The 16,361-nt window shown below is 42.0% G+C and overlaps 1 protein-coding gene across 18 annotated transcripts in view; it reads left to right on the top strand.

Moving 5' to 3' along the window:
- JAKMIP3 (Janus kinase and microtubule interacting protein 3) overlaps window positions 1–16,361 on the top strand; it is a 35,648-nt gene that overhangs the window by 16,735 nt on the left and 2,552 nt on the right. For 5 of the 18 annotated variants that reach the window (XM_050898777.1, XM_050898774.1, XM_050898772.1 and 2 more), the window contains 13 exons: window positions 648–779; window positions 1,285–1,320; window positions 2,727–2,786; window positions 4,247–4,375; window positions 5,903–6,031; window positions 7,988–8,071; window positions 8,858–8,920; window positions 9,319–9,417; window positions 10,424–10,522; window positions 10,612–10,671; window positions 13,379–13,444; window positions 13,904–13,972; window positions 14,077–14,154. In XM_050898777.1, the coding sequence (XP_050754734.1) occupies window positions 648–779; window positions 1,285–1,320; window positions 2,727–2,786; window positions 4,247–4,375; window positions 5,903–6,031; window positions 7,988–8,071; window positions 8,858–8,920; window positions 9,319–9,417; window positions 10,424–10,522; window positions 10,612–10,671; window positions 13,379–13,444; window positions 13,904–13,972; window positions 14,077–14,154 (1,104 nt within the window). Of the gene's footprint in view, window positions 1–647; window positions 780–1,284; window positions 1,321–2,726; window positions 2,787–4,246; window positions 4,376–5,902; window positions 6,032–7,987; window positions 8,072–8,857; window positions 8,921–9,318; window positions 9,418–10,423; window positions 10,523–10,611; window positions 10,672–13,378; window positions 13,470–13,871; window positions 13,973–14,076; window positions 14,155–16,361 lie in introns of all 18 variants that reach the window. The other 13 variants (XM_050898778.1, XM_050898780.1, XM_050898775.1 and 10 more) reach the window with 8 other exon arrangements.

Here is a 16,361-nt window from a genome sequence, read left to right as displayed (position 1 = left end):
ATCTTTGCACATTTTGATCGGGAGACTGTTCAGTCACTGGCTGCTCAGCTTCGACATGAGCACCAATCACCCCACTTCACCTTGGACTTTTGCACCAGAATCACCTCGTAATCCCTAGGAAATGTGCACTTGTGACTCTTCCCTTTTTTTTCAGTTGAATGTTGCTAGTGGGCAATAGCTGGTAGCAAGTACCTGTGGCATTGCATGAAAGTAGGAGGGCTGAGGTCATCCCCGTGGGTGCTGCAGCTCCGGGACTGCTGCAGATCAAAATGAATGAGAGCAACCCAGAGAGAAGCGACATTGGTCCCAGCTCTCTGAATTCCTTCTCCTGCAGGAGAAAGCCACACAGCTCTTGGCAGAACTAAAGAGCAGGTGCAGCTGAGCTGCTGCTAGCCCCCGTCTTTGGTGCGATGGCCCCCCCATGCCCGCTGTCCTCCGGTGTCCACGAGCTTCACGTGGCAGTCTGAGGAGCAGGAACGCCCAACGTGTTTGCAGTCTGGACGTACTGCTCAGCAAAAGCGCAGCAGGATAGCTGCCAGAACAGCCATTAGATTAGATGCATCAGAGCTGTAAAGGGAAGGGTTGTGTACTGTACTTTGGCAAAGCCTTCTGATCATTTCCTCTTCTGCTGTGTGGGTTTCTTTTAGAGGCAAAGAGCTGGCACAATAAGGAGACCGAGCTCTTTAAATGACCTTGACCACAGCCAGGAAGAAAGAGAAGTTGATTTCCTGAGACTACAAGTTATTGAACAGCAAAATATCATTGATGAACTCTCCAAGGTAAGATGTAATACTGCCGCTCTCATGTGAGGTCGACGAAGGCCATAGCAGAAGAACAGGAAGCCTAAGCAAGGGCTGCTTGGGGTTCTGTGAGCTAACGGGCATAGCTTGCATCGGTGGGACATGGTAGGCATTTCTATGATTACTAGTAATTGAACTGAATATAAGTTATCTGTGGTATGGTATTTGGAAAAATCCTTTCAATCTACATTGCACTTGCATGACAGAACCATTGCAGCGCATCCAGTACGTATGCCGATGGCCGGATCCTGCACCTGCGAGAGAAAATGTCAGAGCTCCTTTAGCTGGAGACAGCGTCAGGGCTAAAGATTGCTGTGTACAAGGAGGGTGTTCTGCAATGTTGTGTTTGGGTTTTTGCTTCTTTGTTAACATGTTCTCAGTCTTTGGAAACAAAATACTGAAATCATAATACTCCTCAAGAAAATACCTTTTTTTTTTTTAAAGTCTGTACACTTACTGACATTATTTCATTCTTTTTCACTAGACACTAGAAACTGCTGGCTATGTGAAGAGTGTCATGGTAAGAATGCCGTTAACTTCATCCTTATCTTTCTATGCTTTAAATTGCTGTTCATGAAAAGCGGGCAGGATATAATAATATTTATTATCACTTACATCTCCATTCAGGCAGCAAGCTAACACAGTGTTTTTCTCAGCGTAGATGTTGTCAAAGGCCGTATCAGCAGAAGTTGTTCACCAGAGAAAAATGTAGTGGTAGTGGAGAGGAAAGCTCTGGTGAGAGAGGAAAGCTTTTTTCCCCACCACTAGGATGACCTCAGAGGCAAAAGTCAGCGTGGTCACCCTGTCCTGACGGCTGACAGCGAGTGTCCTCCATCTCCGGGACAGCTCTGCCACGTTGGAATTGCCTTTTTTTTTTTTTTTTTAAAGAGTCTGATTACTAGTAGCTTTGTCTCACCCGTACTGGCATGTTCTCAGTCACTGCCCTTGCCCTACTCATCCCTTTGTTGTTATTGGTAAAGATTTTGTGAAGTTAAGCCACTAATATGTATTGATAAAATGTGTACTGTTTTGTTCTTCATTGCCAAGTGTGCAGCAAAGCTTGTGTTGCCAAGCAAAACAAGTATTCGATTTTCATCTGTCACTGCTGCTGATGTGAGGATTTGCCATTGGGCTGATGGTAGTGGCACATTGTCGATGTCCCACAATGTCATCGCATCCTTTTACCGAATGGTTAAAATGAAAGATTGTAGGGGTTTTCCCTTTAGAACTTTACTCTCTGCAATCCTGGACTTTGCCTGTATTTGCAATCCAGAATAAAGAATTTTTTTTCAGTACTATAAAAAATTGATATGACTCTATGAAGAGTGTCATAATTTCCACTGAACAGAAAAATTTGCTGGCAGCAATAAATGCTCAAACCTTTTTTCAGAGGCACTGGGAACCTGCGGATCCTTAAGGAAGTCAGCTGAGACTGAAAGTGCTGAGTTCAAACAGTCTCTGAATTTTGTGTAGTTGGGCTGTTACATGTGTGCGCCTTCCAGAGGGCACTAACAGCCACGGCACCGAGAGCCGAGGGCAGGAGTTGGTCTTTGCTTCTCACCCCTGGACAGAGAGCCCATCTGCCAGAGACGAGCCATAGCATGGCCTTGAACGCGCATGCTTGCTCGCGGAGCGGCTCTGGAATGACCCCTAAGCTGTCAGTGTGTTGTATTGCTTATAACCAGCTTTCCTTTGCTATTTTGATTTTCATGAATATCAAGAGCAATTGCTACTTGTATATGGCAAACTTGGAAGATGTTGGAGTAAAACTAACATCTGACCGATGAAAGCATGGTTATTTCATTTTGAGGCAGTGGCCAGCATTGACATTACTGTTTCTTGATTGCCCAATGACTAGTAGTACTGACATAGTTAATTTAAGTAACAGCTCTCTGAAAACAGCTAACATGTATCTGATTCTTTCAGGAACGTGATAAGCTGTTAAGGTATAGGAAGCAAAGGAAAAAAATGACAAGAATTCCTAAGGTAAAAAAAAAAAGCTTGTACCATGACATGCTGATGGGCATGCTGGCTTCCCAGGGTGCTCTGAGCGCCTCAGAGCCACGCGGGGGAACGTTCTCCTCGAGGGTCTGCAAACGGCTCCTAATCTTAAATTTGGGTCACGTAGTTCAAGGACGTTCACAGACTGTATTGGGATATTCAGAAAAGATCTGGTCAGGGTAGGGGAACCGTTTGCATTGCGCATTCCGAGCATTTGCACGCTCTGTGTTTACCCCAAGCAATCTGGTGAGACTTCAGTGGTATGTGTTTGTCTTAAGATGAGACAGATTTTATGAATTAACACATCTCAAAATGATCTTTTAATGGCACTGCCTGAAAACCTATGCAGGTTGTAAATAATTCATTATGGAGTTTAGTAACATGCAAAAATTGCTAGTTACAAGAAGCAATGGTTAGAGCTCAGGGAAAAAGAAAATGTTAGTTAATGAATACTTGGCAGGATGTTAATATAAATATTAACACTGTATCGACATCGTAAGGTATAATGTCAGGGACCTGAGAGCAAGCTGTGTTCCACATATGAAGAATTAAGGTGGCACTGGAGCTAAGGAATCTATAAATAACAAATTGCAGTTGATGTGAGATAACTCCTGTTGTCCTGCAAATGGCAACCGGGCCTTTGAAAGAGAGTTTCGTTTTGTCTCCTTCGAAAGTTATCTACTGCAAATTAAAACAAAGAGCCAAAATCTGGAAATGTTTTTGTAAATCAACAACTAAAAATACTTTAGAACTGTTTGAAATGTCGTCTTTGGCTTTCAAGCATTTAACAGTAAATCTTTACCACCACTACCCTCATTCTTTTAAACAGAAAGCAGCTTTGAGTGGAAAAATGGATTTCTTCAAACTGTAAAAACATTGCTGTGGTGATTAACTTAAAATTTTCAAGTAGAACATTTCTTGCAAATCTAACTTTTCATATGAAAGTTATGGTAGTGACAGGAGGGACGTCGTGGTGATGACAATGGATTAACAAAGACATTTCAATGCGCGACTCCCCCCTCACGCTGAGACGAACACACAAAGAAGTAAAAAGGGCGCTGTGCTTAGCTAGAGGAATCGGGAGGAAAATACATTTTAAAAAGGCAGGGGCTTTGAGGTTGCACACTGTGATACTTAATAACAAATACGGCAACTCAGCAATTTGAATAGTTTTAGCTATCGTTAGAGCACTATCATGGGGTGAAAAAACTTCGTATGTACATACATGTAAAGAACTGGACCAGTTTTTCAAAAAGCAATAGAGCGAGAATTACCAATAATCTGAGGTGCCTCTGAAGGTGTATATGTTCAAATCCTACAACGGCGCAGAGTTTAGCCCTGTGTCCGAAGCCACCGCTGTCCTCCCGACGCCGTCGGGCTGGCACAGCCGGCAGCACCGCTGCTGCGCGGCACGGCTGCACTCGCTGACGCCTTGTCTCTGCCAGAAGCCGGTTGTGGAGACGTTTTTCGGCTACGATGAAGAAGCTTCCTTGGAGTCTGATGGTTCCTCTATCTCGTATCAAACGGACCGGACAGATCAAACCCCTTGCACTCCTGAAGATGACTTGGAAGAGGTATTCATCAAAAATATGTGTTGTTTTGTTTTGAAACCTCGCTACGAATTTTTAATGAAATTCCTGGTCTGTTATAGCATTCATCTGTCACCTCTGACCAGAAAATTAAAAATTGACATTAAATTTAATACTGTGCACGTTGGTTAATATCTCTAGATCTCAAGTCTTCAGTAACTTCACAACTTTTAGCCAAGCTGGAAATACTGTATCCTAAGAATATTAGATATATAATGAGTTTATAGGTTGGAGGTCTAAAGAGACTGAGAAGTTGGAGGACCCTAGGAAGACCTGTTCACGCTGAGATTTACTGCAGGTTTGTGCACGTGTAGTTTGGTTCAGGTCCTTCTTCTTGTCATTTTGACCTCGGCACAGAGCGCAGCCTTAAGCGATAAGGCTTGTGTTTCTGGAAGGAGAAGTAGGCAGTCACATAAAGCACCAGTCTCCAGAGGAAAGGCTGTCTCCTCACCGGTATAGTGAGGTCGTGACTTTTCTGGAGGCTCTGAATGCAGAGTACACAAAGGTAGCTGGAAATACAAATAAAAGTGATTATTCCTGGTGTTTTGCAGGGCTTCCCTACAAATGCATTCCTGAGTGTGTGTCAGATCACCGTACCATTACATGTTTCTGGGTTTAACAATAATCTTATAATAAACAAAAAATTGCTAATAGTGGCTTGCAGCCTTTTTATGGTATGTTGGCTGCAATTTTTCATCTGCTGTTTCACCTGTTTCATGGGTTGTAATTAGATCTGTTAAAAGGGAACCTAAAGAATTCTTATCTCCATCGTAAAAGATAGATAACTGGTTACCAGGTGTGTGCTGCACTGCAGGGAATCTGAATGTATTTTTATATGTATAAGCCTATTTATTTTTCATTCCTGTATTGACTTTTTTTTTCCTTGTTCAGATAGTATGAAGTTTATGCATGCACCCAGCAGTATAATTTCATTTCATGTCAAATGAAATATTCCGGTCAACCTGACAGGAAAGCATTCAATGCTGGATATTGTAAGGAGAGTGAAGAAGATGAAGGGCTCTTTTCATGTTGATGTCACCATTTCTACAAGTATTAACTCTAGATTAGTGTTTTAATAATTGAGTGAGACTGTCAGGCTTGGCTTATTCTCCAGATTGGAAACCTTTTGTTGTTTCAAGAAAGTTGTATTTTCACCTTTAAATGTGATGACTTTGCCTGTTACAGTAATAAAGGGCGATTCAGTTGTTAGTATGTTATATGGATGGCAAGTTTTTATCTTTCCAAGGTGGGGGGAATTATCTTTTTTTTTTTTTTCCTATATCGCATTTTCTTGAAGTAAGTGTATGCAGGAGATGTTTAGGGGACAAAAGAGAAATAGTCTGAGGGCACATAAACAAGATCCTTAGTACTGTGCTTCCCAAATTGCATTTTGAAAGTAATAATTTTGGCACTTTTTAGAGAAAGCAAACATAATCCACTCTTATAATATTTTTTTACTTTCATTGCAGAAAAAAAGCAACTGGTGCAATGCATATTTGTTTTTAATTCCAGGGCATGGCCAAGGAAGAGACAGAACTGCGGTTTCGGCAGCTGACGATGGAGTACCAGGCTCTGCAACGAGCATACGCCCTATTGCAAGAACAGGTCGGAGGAACATTGGATGCAGAACGAGAAGTTAAGGTCTAAATGGCTTATATTACATGCAAATAAAGGATTGTAATTGTATGGGGGTTTCCAATTGTACTTGCTCAGGTTGTTTTCAAGCCAAACTGGGGTCAGCCGGCCCCTCCAGCACGCTGCCAGCTGGGGGTGCAGGGCAGGGGGCTCGGCTGGGCTGGCTGCCAAGGCGGGCTCCGGGCTCTCTAACTCCAGCCAGCTTCTCCGGCATCCCCCGTGAAGTGCTGGTTGGCTGGAGGAACCACCGTTACTACGGTTTAGTCTTTTCACCTCTGATCAGTTTAAGAGAAATTCAGAGAGAATTTTTATGGGAAGTCCTTAAAATTAAGCTCTTTTTCTATAAAAATCTAGGACAGATAGCGTTACATATATAATGCTTGGTATTTAATTCCTTCTGGATTCTGTGAGATTACATGATTCTTCATAAAATGTTTAGAAGGCTTATAGCTGAGATTCTTTTTCTTAATTAAATTGCAAAGTGTCCTATGCTATTCTGCCTGCCTATATGCCTCACACAGCCCATGTGGCTTCAAACATCTGGCATAAAATGTTACATTTATTATGAGTATGTTGTATATTACAAAGAGTTGGCAGGACTTATCATGCACAGAATGCAAGGGTGAATACAGTAAATAAAGGGACAAATTCTGTTCTGAGCTAACAGTTTGAAGTTTAGTAGGAGAAATGTAATTGCAAAGTCTTAATTTGGCTCTGTATCTGTTGTGTGAACCTGTTATCCAGGAACACTTACAGTAGTTGAAGGTGAGGATGACAATGCTGGGAGATACCCATGTCATCCAACCTGGTGCCTCCGGTGGGGACGCCTGCGGCAGCTGCGGCACAGCACCACGTACCACCGAGCTGTGACTGTCCCAGCCGCGGGCAATTCCCTGGCCCCAATTAGACATAAAACAAACGGCCAAATTCCTCTAGCTGAAGTCCATCATTACAGTAATATTTTGGCTTTCCTAGCTGTATAACTAGTCTGGTTTTCTTCCACTGAATAATTCAAAGAATTAACTTCTAATTTCGCCACTGTCTCCGCTGGTGAGTACCTCTCAGCCACCCAGATTTAGCAGCATCCCTTGTCTCCCAGTGACCTCCCTGTTTGGCAATCATAGATCATCTCACTCTCTCTGAATGCCCCAAATGCATTAAAACTAATGTTCCCAGAAGCATGCGCTCTGCTCTGAAGTGTTAGGGATTGGACCTGTGAAGAAAATGGTAATGAAACAAGACATGCCCAACTTGAAAAGTGACTTGATTTTACTTGTTCCGTAGTGAGACAAAAAGAGAGACGATGCAGGTAATGCAAACAAATAAGATTGTTTTCATTGTAAATAACAAGATAAATAGCAGACAAATGGTTTGAGGAAAGAAAATGTTCTATAAAACAATATTTAACAAATAAAACAGCTAGTAATAATTACATTTATTCTCCAGAAAACACATGTAGGAAGGTGGTATATATTTAAATAAGCATGAAGCTACAAGTATAGTAAAAAATTACACACTATACAGTAAGACCATAAGATAGGGTACTGAATGCGTAAAGAGCAACGCAATTTGCCAGTTTGTAACGTTACATATGTAGGGTCTGTTCTGAGCTTTTTAACTTACCAAAAATTTAAAGGAAACAGGTGTGCCCAGAATTGTGGCATAATAATTTTCATTTGTTTTCATGAAGAAATGAAATCTTTGCATTAGACTGGTGTCGGTTTAACTATTTATGTTAATCTTGACTTAAGTCTCAAAATTATTATCCTGTCTTACAGACTTCTTTTTATGATTAATGACTAATGCTGTGTGCTTAGCTGCAAATTTATTCTGCCAAAGAACTTCAAAAATTATTTGTTAAAAGTATTTGGTGTTTTAAGTATTGTCTGCACCTGTGTTAGCTTTTGTCTGTTAGAGGAAGTTTGATTTTTTAATTTTTTTTTTCCCCCTCATATCCTACAGACACGTGAGCAGCTCCAAGCAGAAATACACCGATCTCAGGCTCAGATAGAAGACCTGGAGAAGGCCCTCGCTGAGCAGGGGCAGGTAATGCATGCGGCCGAACACCGGCCCTTGCTCCAGCCTTGGCGCTGGGGGCGGGAGGGGGCTCTAGAGACGTGCCTGGTCACGTTACCACAGAATGCTGCAGATGCTAGTGAGTGTTTATGCAGGTATAGAATAATCCCGAGGCGACTTTCCAACAGCTGATTCATTTCGTACAAAGCAGACATATGAGGGAAATACAAGAAATGTTCCCAGGCTGTTTCTAGCTTGTGTCTTACTTTTCCAGACAGAAAAAAAAAATAGGAAAAAAGAAACAGAAAATGTTTTTTGAGAACTTTAAAATAATACTAAATCATTTGATCCTTACCTTTCCATCTTAACCTCTTATTATTGTTAACCTTACTGATAAATAATGTTCTGGGTTTTGTGGTTTTTATATATTCATCAAACTAAGAAATTAGTTACAAAATAAGTTTTATTTTGCCTACTGTTCAGAAATATGTAATTCAGTGTAATAGAAATTTAATAATAGGATACATAGCTAGAAATATCCCTTTTAATGCAAACCAATTTTTTATGTGAAAGTTTTTTAATCATTGGAGTGTTTCTATTCCATTTGTAGACTACAGACTCTGTTAAAATAAGATGGAAAAGTTTAGCTTAGGAAATTATTTTAGGAAATAATGGCATTACAGTTTCATGTGCAATATTATTCTGTCCCTCTTCTCCATATGCGTGATTCTATGAAATAGTTGCTAAACATTGTGCTAAACAATTGTGCTAAACATTGCCAGCTTCACCTACAATGTTGGTCATTTCTTTTTCAAGGACATGAAGTGGATTGAGGAGAAGCAAGCATTGTATAGAAGAAATCAAGAACTGGTAGAAAAGGTGTTCAATGTTTCTATTTGTATTATTCAAATAATATTTGTAGCTTAAGGAACGCAGAAGATGCAATATTTTAATCTGTATCACACAGCTCAACTGGAAATAATTCACATATAATATCAAGATCCTTATAAACCTGACAGGAAAAGTGGTTTTCTGGCGTTCCCTATTGCCGCATACAATGTCCTGGTGCGAGGTCGTGTGAGGACAGTGGCTCTGGGGAAAAGCCCCGCGTTCCCCCGTTGCTGGTGCCGCATGTCCCTGCTCACGCTGACCCCAGGGGGTGGGCTCGGACCCTCGGCGCTCGCGATGACCCCGGCGTTTCCCCGGCACGGTCAATGCGCAGCGGGTCTCAAGCGACACTGCAAACAGTGCTAACAATGTGTTGCTTTATTTTGCAGATAAAACAAATGGAAGCCGAGGAGGCTCGCTTAAAACATGATGTCCAGGACGTGAAGGATCAAAACGAGCTCCTGGAGTTCAGGATCTTGGAGCTTGAAGTGAGCACGTATTGCAGCCACAGTCCTGCCCGCCCGCCCTGGGCTGTGCGAGCCATGGCCAAGGGGCACCGCGGCTTTGGGAACTCGCCCACGTTTACTGTAAAGAGCTGCATTGCACTGAACAAGACCAAAGGGTTTGGTACAAAGTGCTAATAAAAGAGAAAAAAAACCCAAGCACCCAGGGATTAACACCAGTATTCTTGATAGGTTGTTCTGGCAGTCTTACTACTTCAGTAATTTTAAGATCCAGAGGATTGGCTCATGATGTAGATATACATTTTACTATACTCCATCTGTTCTGAAAATGCAAAGAGATAAAACCAGAACGGATCATACATGGGAAAGAAAAAGAAAAAGGAGCTTTTTTTCATTGCCAAAAATCATCACTGTGTTTCACCTCTTGCTAAACCTGCAGAGAAGGAATCCTGTAGCCTAGACCACTGTAGTTACTCCACTGAGCCTTCTGTTTCCTGTATCATTACCTGTATAAACAGAATCTATAAGCTCTTGGAAACCATTTTTTAAATTCTCCAAAGAGAGATTAACAAAGCAGCCACTTAGATAGCATTTACATTTTTCTTCTATATTATGCTAGGTATAAGGGTATAGTTTTGTTCAAATATATTATGTAGTCAAAATAGTAGGTAAGTGGTCATGATGGGTGCCCAATGAAGAAGCATGGTGGGAAAATATTAGCGCTGTATGTCTGCCCTGCTTTGCAGATAGGTGGAGGTCTTCCCTGTCAGCCCTAAGTGCCATCAACAAAAGCACATGGTCTGGCCAGAGAAACAACTCTTGCTCCTGGCTGTTAGTGTAAATAGCCACAGGGTGCAGGAGGCAGGGTTTCTGTGCTCTCTGCACCTGAAATAAAGCTACTCCGCGATAGCATTGCTTTGCAATGTGTTCAGTTAGAGGGCCTTTTTCAAACCGTATGTATCAAGTTCTGGGTGAAGCTGTCATTTGTGACATACCATAGTGGGTAACCAAGCAATTATTGTCATTTCAGGAGAGAGAAAGACGATCGCCTGCCATCAACTTCCATCACGGTCCTTTTACAGAGGGGAAAAGCCCTCTCCAAGTCTACTGCGAGGCAGAAGGTGTAACAGTAAGGGATTCTTGTTTCGTATTTTCCTTTCCCTAAATAAAATCAGACACTCTGTTCTGACTCCTGGTTTTCCATTTCTCTCTTGTTAGGACATAGTAGTAGCAGAGCTGATGAAAAAATTGGACATTTTAGGGGATAACGCCGTAAGTGTATGTTCCTTTAATAAATTGTGCATGCTTTGGTAAATATTTGTCCTCATGTTAAGTTAGCAAAGCCTTCTTGGTTTGCTACAGCACAGCCTGTCCTCCCTGTGGTCAAAGTACTGGGCTGTGAGCTAAGCATTTTCTGGCTTTTTAAGATTTTGTTAACAGCCTTCTGATGAGTGCCATGCAGGACCTTGGTGTCACAATATTGCTTTTAATTTTTCAATGATTTGGAAAATATTTTGAAACTTTGGTGTTTGTTTTTTTTCTGGCCATTGTTCACACATGGTTTCTTTATTTGCTTACTCTTCATTTGCTTTGCTTTTGCATTTTAGCAGCTGTGTGGTTTAATTTTGTCTAATAACCCATAAACCTTTGATAGTAACCAGGATACTAAACAAAAAGTTACAACAGCAGCGTGAAAAGAAGAAGCAAATAATAAGAAATTTGAAAGGGTTTCTTCTTTAGCAAATGGAAGTGAATAATTACACATATAGCTATGTATATAGAAGATATATATGCCCTTGTATATTCTTTCCTGTACTCTCATCTGTCAGCAGAGCCACAGAGCCCCCGTGGCTGTGAGAGGCAGAGGAGAGCAGAGCCCCTCTGTAGCCCAGGGTCTGGCAGAGCCCTCGGCTGCTGCAGGGCTCCTCCCTGGGAGACCCCACCACCGACAGCGGGTCTGCAGAAAGGTCCCCACCATTCTCACAGCTCCTCACCTGAGCTGCCCCAGCTCTGCCCCGTGCCTCTGTACTGTTTGGATACCAGCAAAAGCACCGTCCCCAGGGCTATGGGGGCAGCCTGGAAGTACTTCTTGTCCGCCTCTCCAGTTAGACCAGTTGGGTCATCATGTCTCCACTGTCCCCAGTCTCTGATATCGACATGCTCTGCCCCACAAAATCAAGCCAGGAGTTAGTGGAGGACCTGAAACACATTGAAGCAATTCATAATCTTCACCGCTGCCGCAGTTAATGATATTCACACTGGCAGAAATATGAAGAATCCTAAAATCTTTTGTGTGCAAAGAATAAAAAAAAGATACATATAAGTTTAATCACCAGTGAGCTAAGACTGACCCTGCTGTGTAGAAAGATAATACCCATTAATCTATTAATCCCTGTAGTAATGTTGTCTTCAGTGGAATTATTAATGTCAGGTTATTCCTGTGCAGAGTGTTTTCGAACAGCGTCCCAAACAGGCAACTTAGAGACAAACAGGAACAGGAAAAGTGATAGTTTTTCTCACGTTTTCTATTCCCTTTCGTTTCCTCTTGGCTTCTTTATTTATATTAATGATCTCTGGTCTATAATGTTATTTCCTCCTGATTTATTTTTTTTCCCTATTACATACAACAAGTAACTTCCAGAAGCAACACAAGGGGAAATTCCCAGTTCTCAACTCAGATAGCTTTAAGCTAACTGTAGACCGTTGTTATCACTTGTTTTTTTTCTTGTTTTCACATGTTTAACATCACAGACTCAGCCACCGATGGCAGACTCTGCCCCGTGGCTGCACGTTGTCATGTCTGGCTGTTAGGGAATCTGGGAAAGCGAACCCGTGTCCCGCCTGTGCGCAAGTGATTCCGTCCTTTTCCATGCATTTTCTCACTTGTGTTTCTGTAAAGCCCCCCTGGCAGCCTCTAGCTGCTTCCCACTGAACTGTCACGAGTTAAACACCGCTTTGAGTAAGGCAAACCCTTGAGAGGGTAGCTCTAGGAGTAGAGCAGAAGCAAAGGTCAGAGGGGTGCAATACGTCCCCTGCAGGCTGCGGGTCACTGGGGACAGGCACAGAGAAGGGGGCTGAGGAACACAGGTGCCCTCCTCTTCCCCACAGACAGGGGAGTCAGGTCAGGGGATAACTCACGGAACAGGAAAGAACACCGTTAATATGCTGTGTGGATGGTTTCATTTTTAATGTAACATAACTTGTTTTAAAAAAAATTACTTACATTTATGGAAGAGACAATTTTCAAGGGTCCTCAGGAAAAGTCTCCTCCCATCCCTGCCGGATAGCACGTTCACTGTCCCAGCCTTGTGCGTTAAATTGAAGTTCATTATAGTCACCCTTCTTACCAACTTCCAGATTACCCTGTGGGAACGATAGCTAATGGCTCCCTGGATCTGAACAAATGCGCGTCCCAAACTAGAAGGATTCGCTTCTCCTACTGTAGATGTGGTCAGAGTAAGACTGAAGTGTGGGATGAAATGCAAAACATAGTTTCAGTACTTCAATTTTTTAAAAAAAGCAACAAAACATGGATTGAATAGCTAACATCTTAACAAATGTTTTCCAAAAATCATGACTTGGCCACGCAAAATAAGGATTGTGTATTAACCTACTGTGCATATAATGAACTCAAGGACTTAAGACTGCATCTCTTTTCTCAATGGCACATTGTGCTAAGCTTGATCTTGTCTTGTGTAACTGTGTGCTTATTCCCTGTTGGGTGAAAATAGATCCAGTGTCACTTTTTTTTTGGTAAATGTGAGAATTTTAGAAGAATTAACTATATGTATGATAAGAATTCAGCATGACTAGTTACAATTGTTTTTACAACAATGTTGCATTACAATACTAATTTTCTTTGCCTTAGTTTATTGTTCCTCGAACATATTTAATTTCATATTTATTTAATACAGCAGTGGCCCAAGTAGTGGATTAATAGCAAGACACTGGGATTTGTTGTAATTATATTCTGCTTTTGGCGCAGAATCTGACCAACGAAGAGCAAGTAGTTGTCATACAAGCAAGGACAGTTCTCACATTGGCTGAAAAGGTAATAACAACTGCATCATTCGTCAGTAAACACGTGTCATGAAAGCATCTGACCCTCTCAGAATAGCTCACTTGAAGACACTGGTGATGTAAATGATAGTTTCATCACAAAATGCCATGATTCTTTATGTGGAATTACACTTACACTAGTTTTCAGCAAAATAAAGGTAACATTCAGGCAATACAGACAGACATTGCTTATTTTAAAATGTTACTTAATTAGCAAAATGATGTTAGAAGGTAAATGGCTAGGCTTTGAAATAATGCTTTTTTCCATCACCAATATATATAAAAGAAAAAATGTAACCATATAGTTAATTTTTCCTCTTTTATTTAGTGAATTTAAATAAGTACTTGCAGCATGTGCTGACACACCCTAAAGTCACAGGGAAAGCTGAATGCGCAGGCGTGCTGCCTCTGCTCTTCAGGCTTAAGCACCTGCTCTCTGTTTTGTGCACAGTGGCTACAGCAGATAGAAGTGACGGAGTCTGCACTGCAGCAGAAGATGCTGGACCTTGAGAATGAAAAGGTACCGAGGGACGAGGGGAACGAGCCGGCGGCAGAGGCAGCAGGAAGGGCCGTCGTATTAGGGCCACGGCCGTTGCACTGACTGCCTCTTCCTTGTGTCCCCAGGAGCTGTTCAGCAAGCAAAAGGGCTACCTGGATGATGAGCTCGACTTCAGGAAACAGTCCTTGGACCAGGCTCACAAGGTGACGAAAACCAGTCTTGACTGAATTATGACATCTTGATTAACTTACCTTGTGTCGTATGTGTAGTCAGTTCTCTATAGAAAAACTCTTCGCTTTAGACAGTACTGCTCGTGGAGTGGCCCGAGGACTAAATAGGCTGAATTTTAAACAAATCCTGTATACCTTGAGCTAATAGTGAGTTCCTTATGGACAGAGTTCCTTGTGTTGGCGTGGTCCTTGCAGGGTTAGGACCTAAATATTGATTTATTAAACACAAATTGTAATTCAGCAGAGGTTTTGATAAATGACTGATACGAAAATGATGCTTTCAGTAATTTCTCTTTTCCTTCCAAAATAGAGATTTTGTCCTAGACATTTCCTTAGATCTTAGATTACAGTCTCTGTAACTAAAATAGCTGGAGATACTATGTGATTCTGTAAATTTGAAATGAAACTGATTTTAGGTCAGGTTCATCATTAGCTGATCCTAACCCATTTCAACCATCTCTTCAGTCATCAGCTGTCTTGTTTCCTTCAGTTAGAGAAAAGTTCAATATATACTCATGAAAGACATAAATGCATAGATTTTCATATCAATTTATCTCATTCTTTCAGTTCCATTTAAATCTTGAGCACAGTTACACTTTCTGAGAAGCAATGAGTATTTATGCTCTTTTTCTGGATACCTATTATCTATTTGTATCTCAAACCATTTGGGGGAGCTTTTACTCAGTACACTTTCTGTTCCTATAAGGGTGACTTTTAAGACTGATTTTGCCAAATGCTGAGCTGTATCTGGAACCAATGTCTATGCACAGTGGAAACCCTGGAAAGTACACAGGCCCCCTTACCTGCGGTCTCAGCCCTAACGCCAGATTACCTCCTGCAGCCTTGAGCTGTTCTGAGAAGCAGTTTGGTGCAGCCGAAGGCTGAGCCTGTAGGATTCGTCTTCAAAGATAAGTCCTGAGTGAGGTGATCCCCTGTGTCTTGGGCAAGTTCTGAAACGGATCCATAAATCCGAGTATGCAGAAACTTGCAACAGCAGCAGAGTGGGAAAAATCATATGACATCGCTTGAAACTCCTGGTAACGTCATGGCGTCTGCAGGAGAGCTCAGACATGGAGCTGTGGCTATCAACTACGGTTTACTTGGCACCCCTGCGTCTCATGGCCAGCCGCTCGCTCTCCGTCGGTTCCAGGGTCCCAGATGTACTGAAGGATCCAGCAACAACTCGCCGCTCCTTGGCTCTGCCGCTCGCGGAGAGGGAACGAGCGTCACAAACTGTGTTGCAGCCCATGCAGACATAGCCAAGGGTTATTTGCATTTTCCTGTATTCTTTAAAGGCATCACACAAGTGTCCCCAGGCAAAGCAATGGGCTTTACTCCCGGGCACAAATGCAACCTGAAAACAGCAAGAAAGCTTTGTTCTGCCCCGAAATTCGAGTGGCAAAAGCTCTTTTGATTTGTATAATTTGTTTCACTTCCATGTTTCCTTTGTCCCCCTTGAGATGAGGAGCTGCTAATCTTCCCCCACTAACTGCAGCCAACAAGATTACCAGCTGTAACCGCTAAGCTTTTTGCACGGTTTTCACTCTCTGGTTGCTGGTGGGGGATTTTGCTCCAAGAAGCACTTGGCTCACACAGAGACTCCTGACACTGCTGCTGCTCTGGAGACCGTGAGTTTCCCCACGCTATTCTTTCTTCACAAGTCAATATAATCAGAGAGGGATAACAGCTAATATAATTGAAGTTTGGGGCCCAACAGAAATCCATGTTTCAAATATCAGTGTTTTGTTCAGACAGTTACAGTTAGGAAGGATGTTGGTGTTATTTATAAAAGTGAAAGCAGAATCTTCTTCTGAGATCCGATCTGATCTTCCCTGCAGAGACACCATGGTTATTGTCTTTCAGTTATCATCAGTATCCGTAACTCCTGCCATGATGTTATTATTCTTGTAAATGCTTGTATTCTTCTGTCCTGACTCTGCTAAACCATAGTAAGAAAACACCACCAGCAACCTCAGGTGAAAAAACTTGTCGAATTGAGCTGAATTATCACAACAGACATCTATGGCATTTTCAAGAGCCCCTCTAGAGCTTCAAGCTGCACTGTTGCAGTCGTGTTCTCCTGAAGCCGTGGAGAGCTCTGCAAGATGCCACCAGCTTTGAAGAGGGTGTGCAAAGGTGCCATCAATTGCTGCTTTGTCTCTTGCTCTGTATCAAACTTG

The sequence above is a fragment of the Gymnogyps californianus genome, chromosome 6 (assembly GCF_018139145.2).
Source record: "Gymnogyps californianus isolate 813 chromosome 6, ASM1813914v2, whole genome shotgun sequence".
NCBI lineage: Eukaryota > Metazoa > Chordata > Aves > Accipitriformes > Cathartidae > Gymnogyps > Gymnogyps californianus.
The sequence above is the reverse complement of the archived record's forward strand: the minus strand, read 5'-3'. Positions and strand labels throughout refer to the sequence as shown.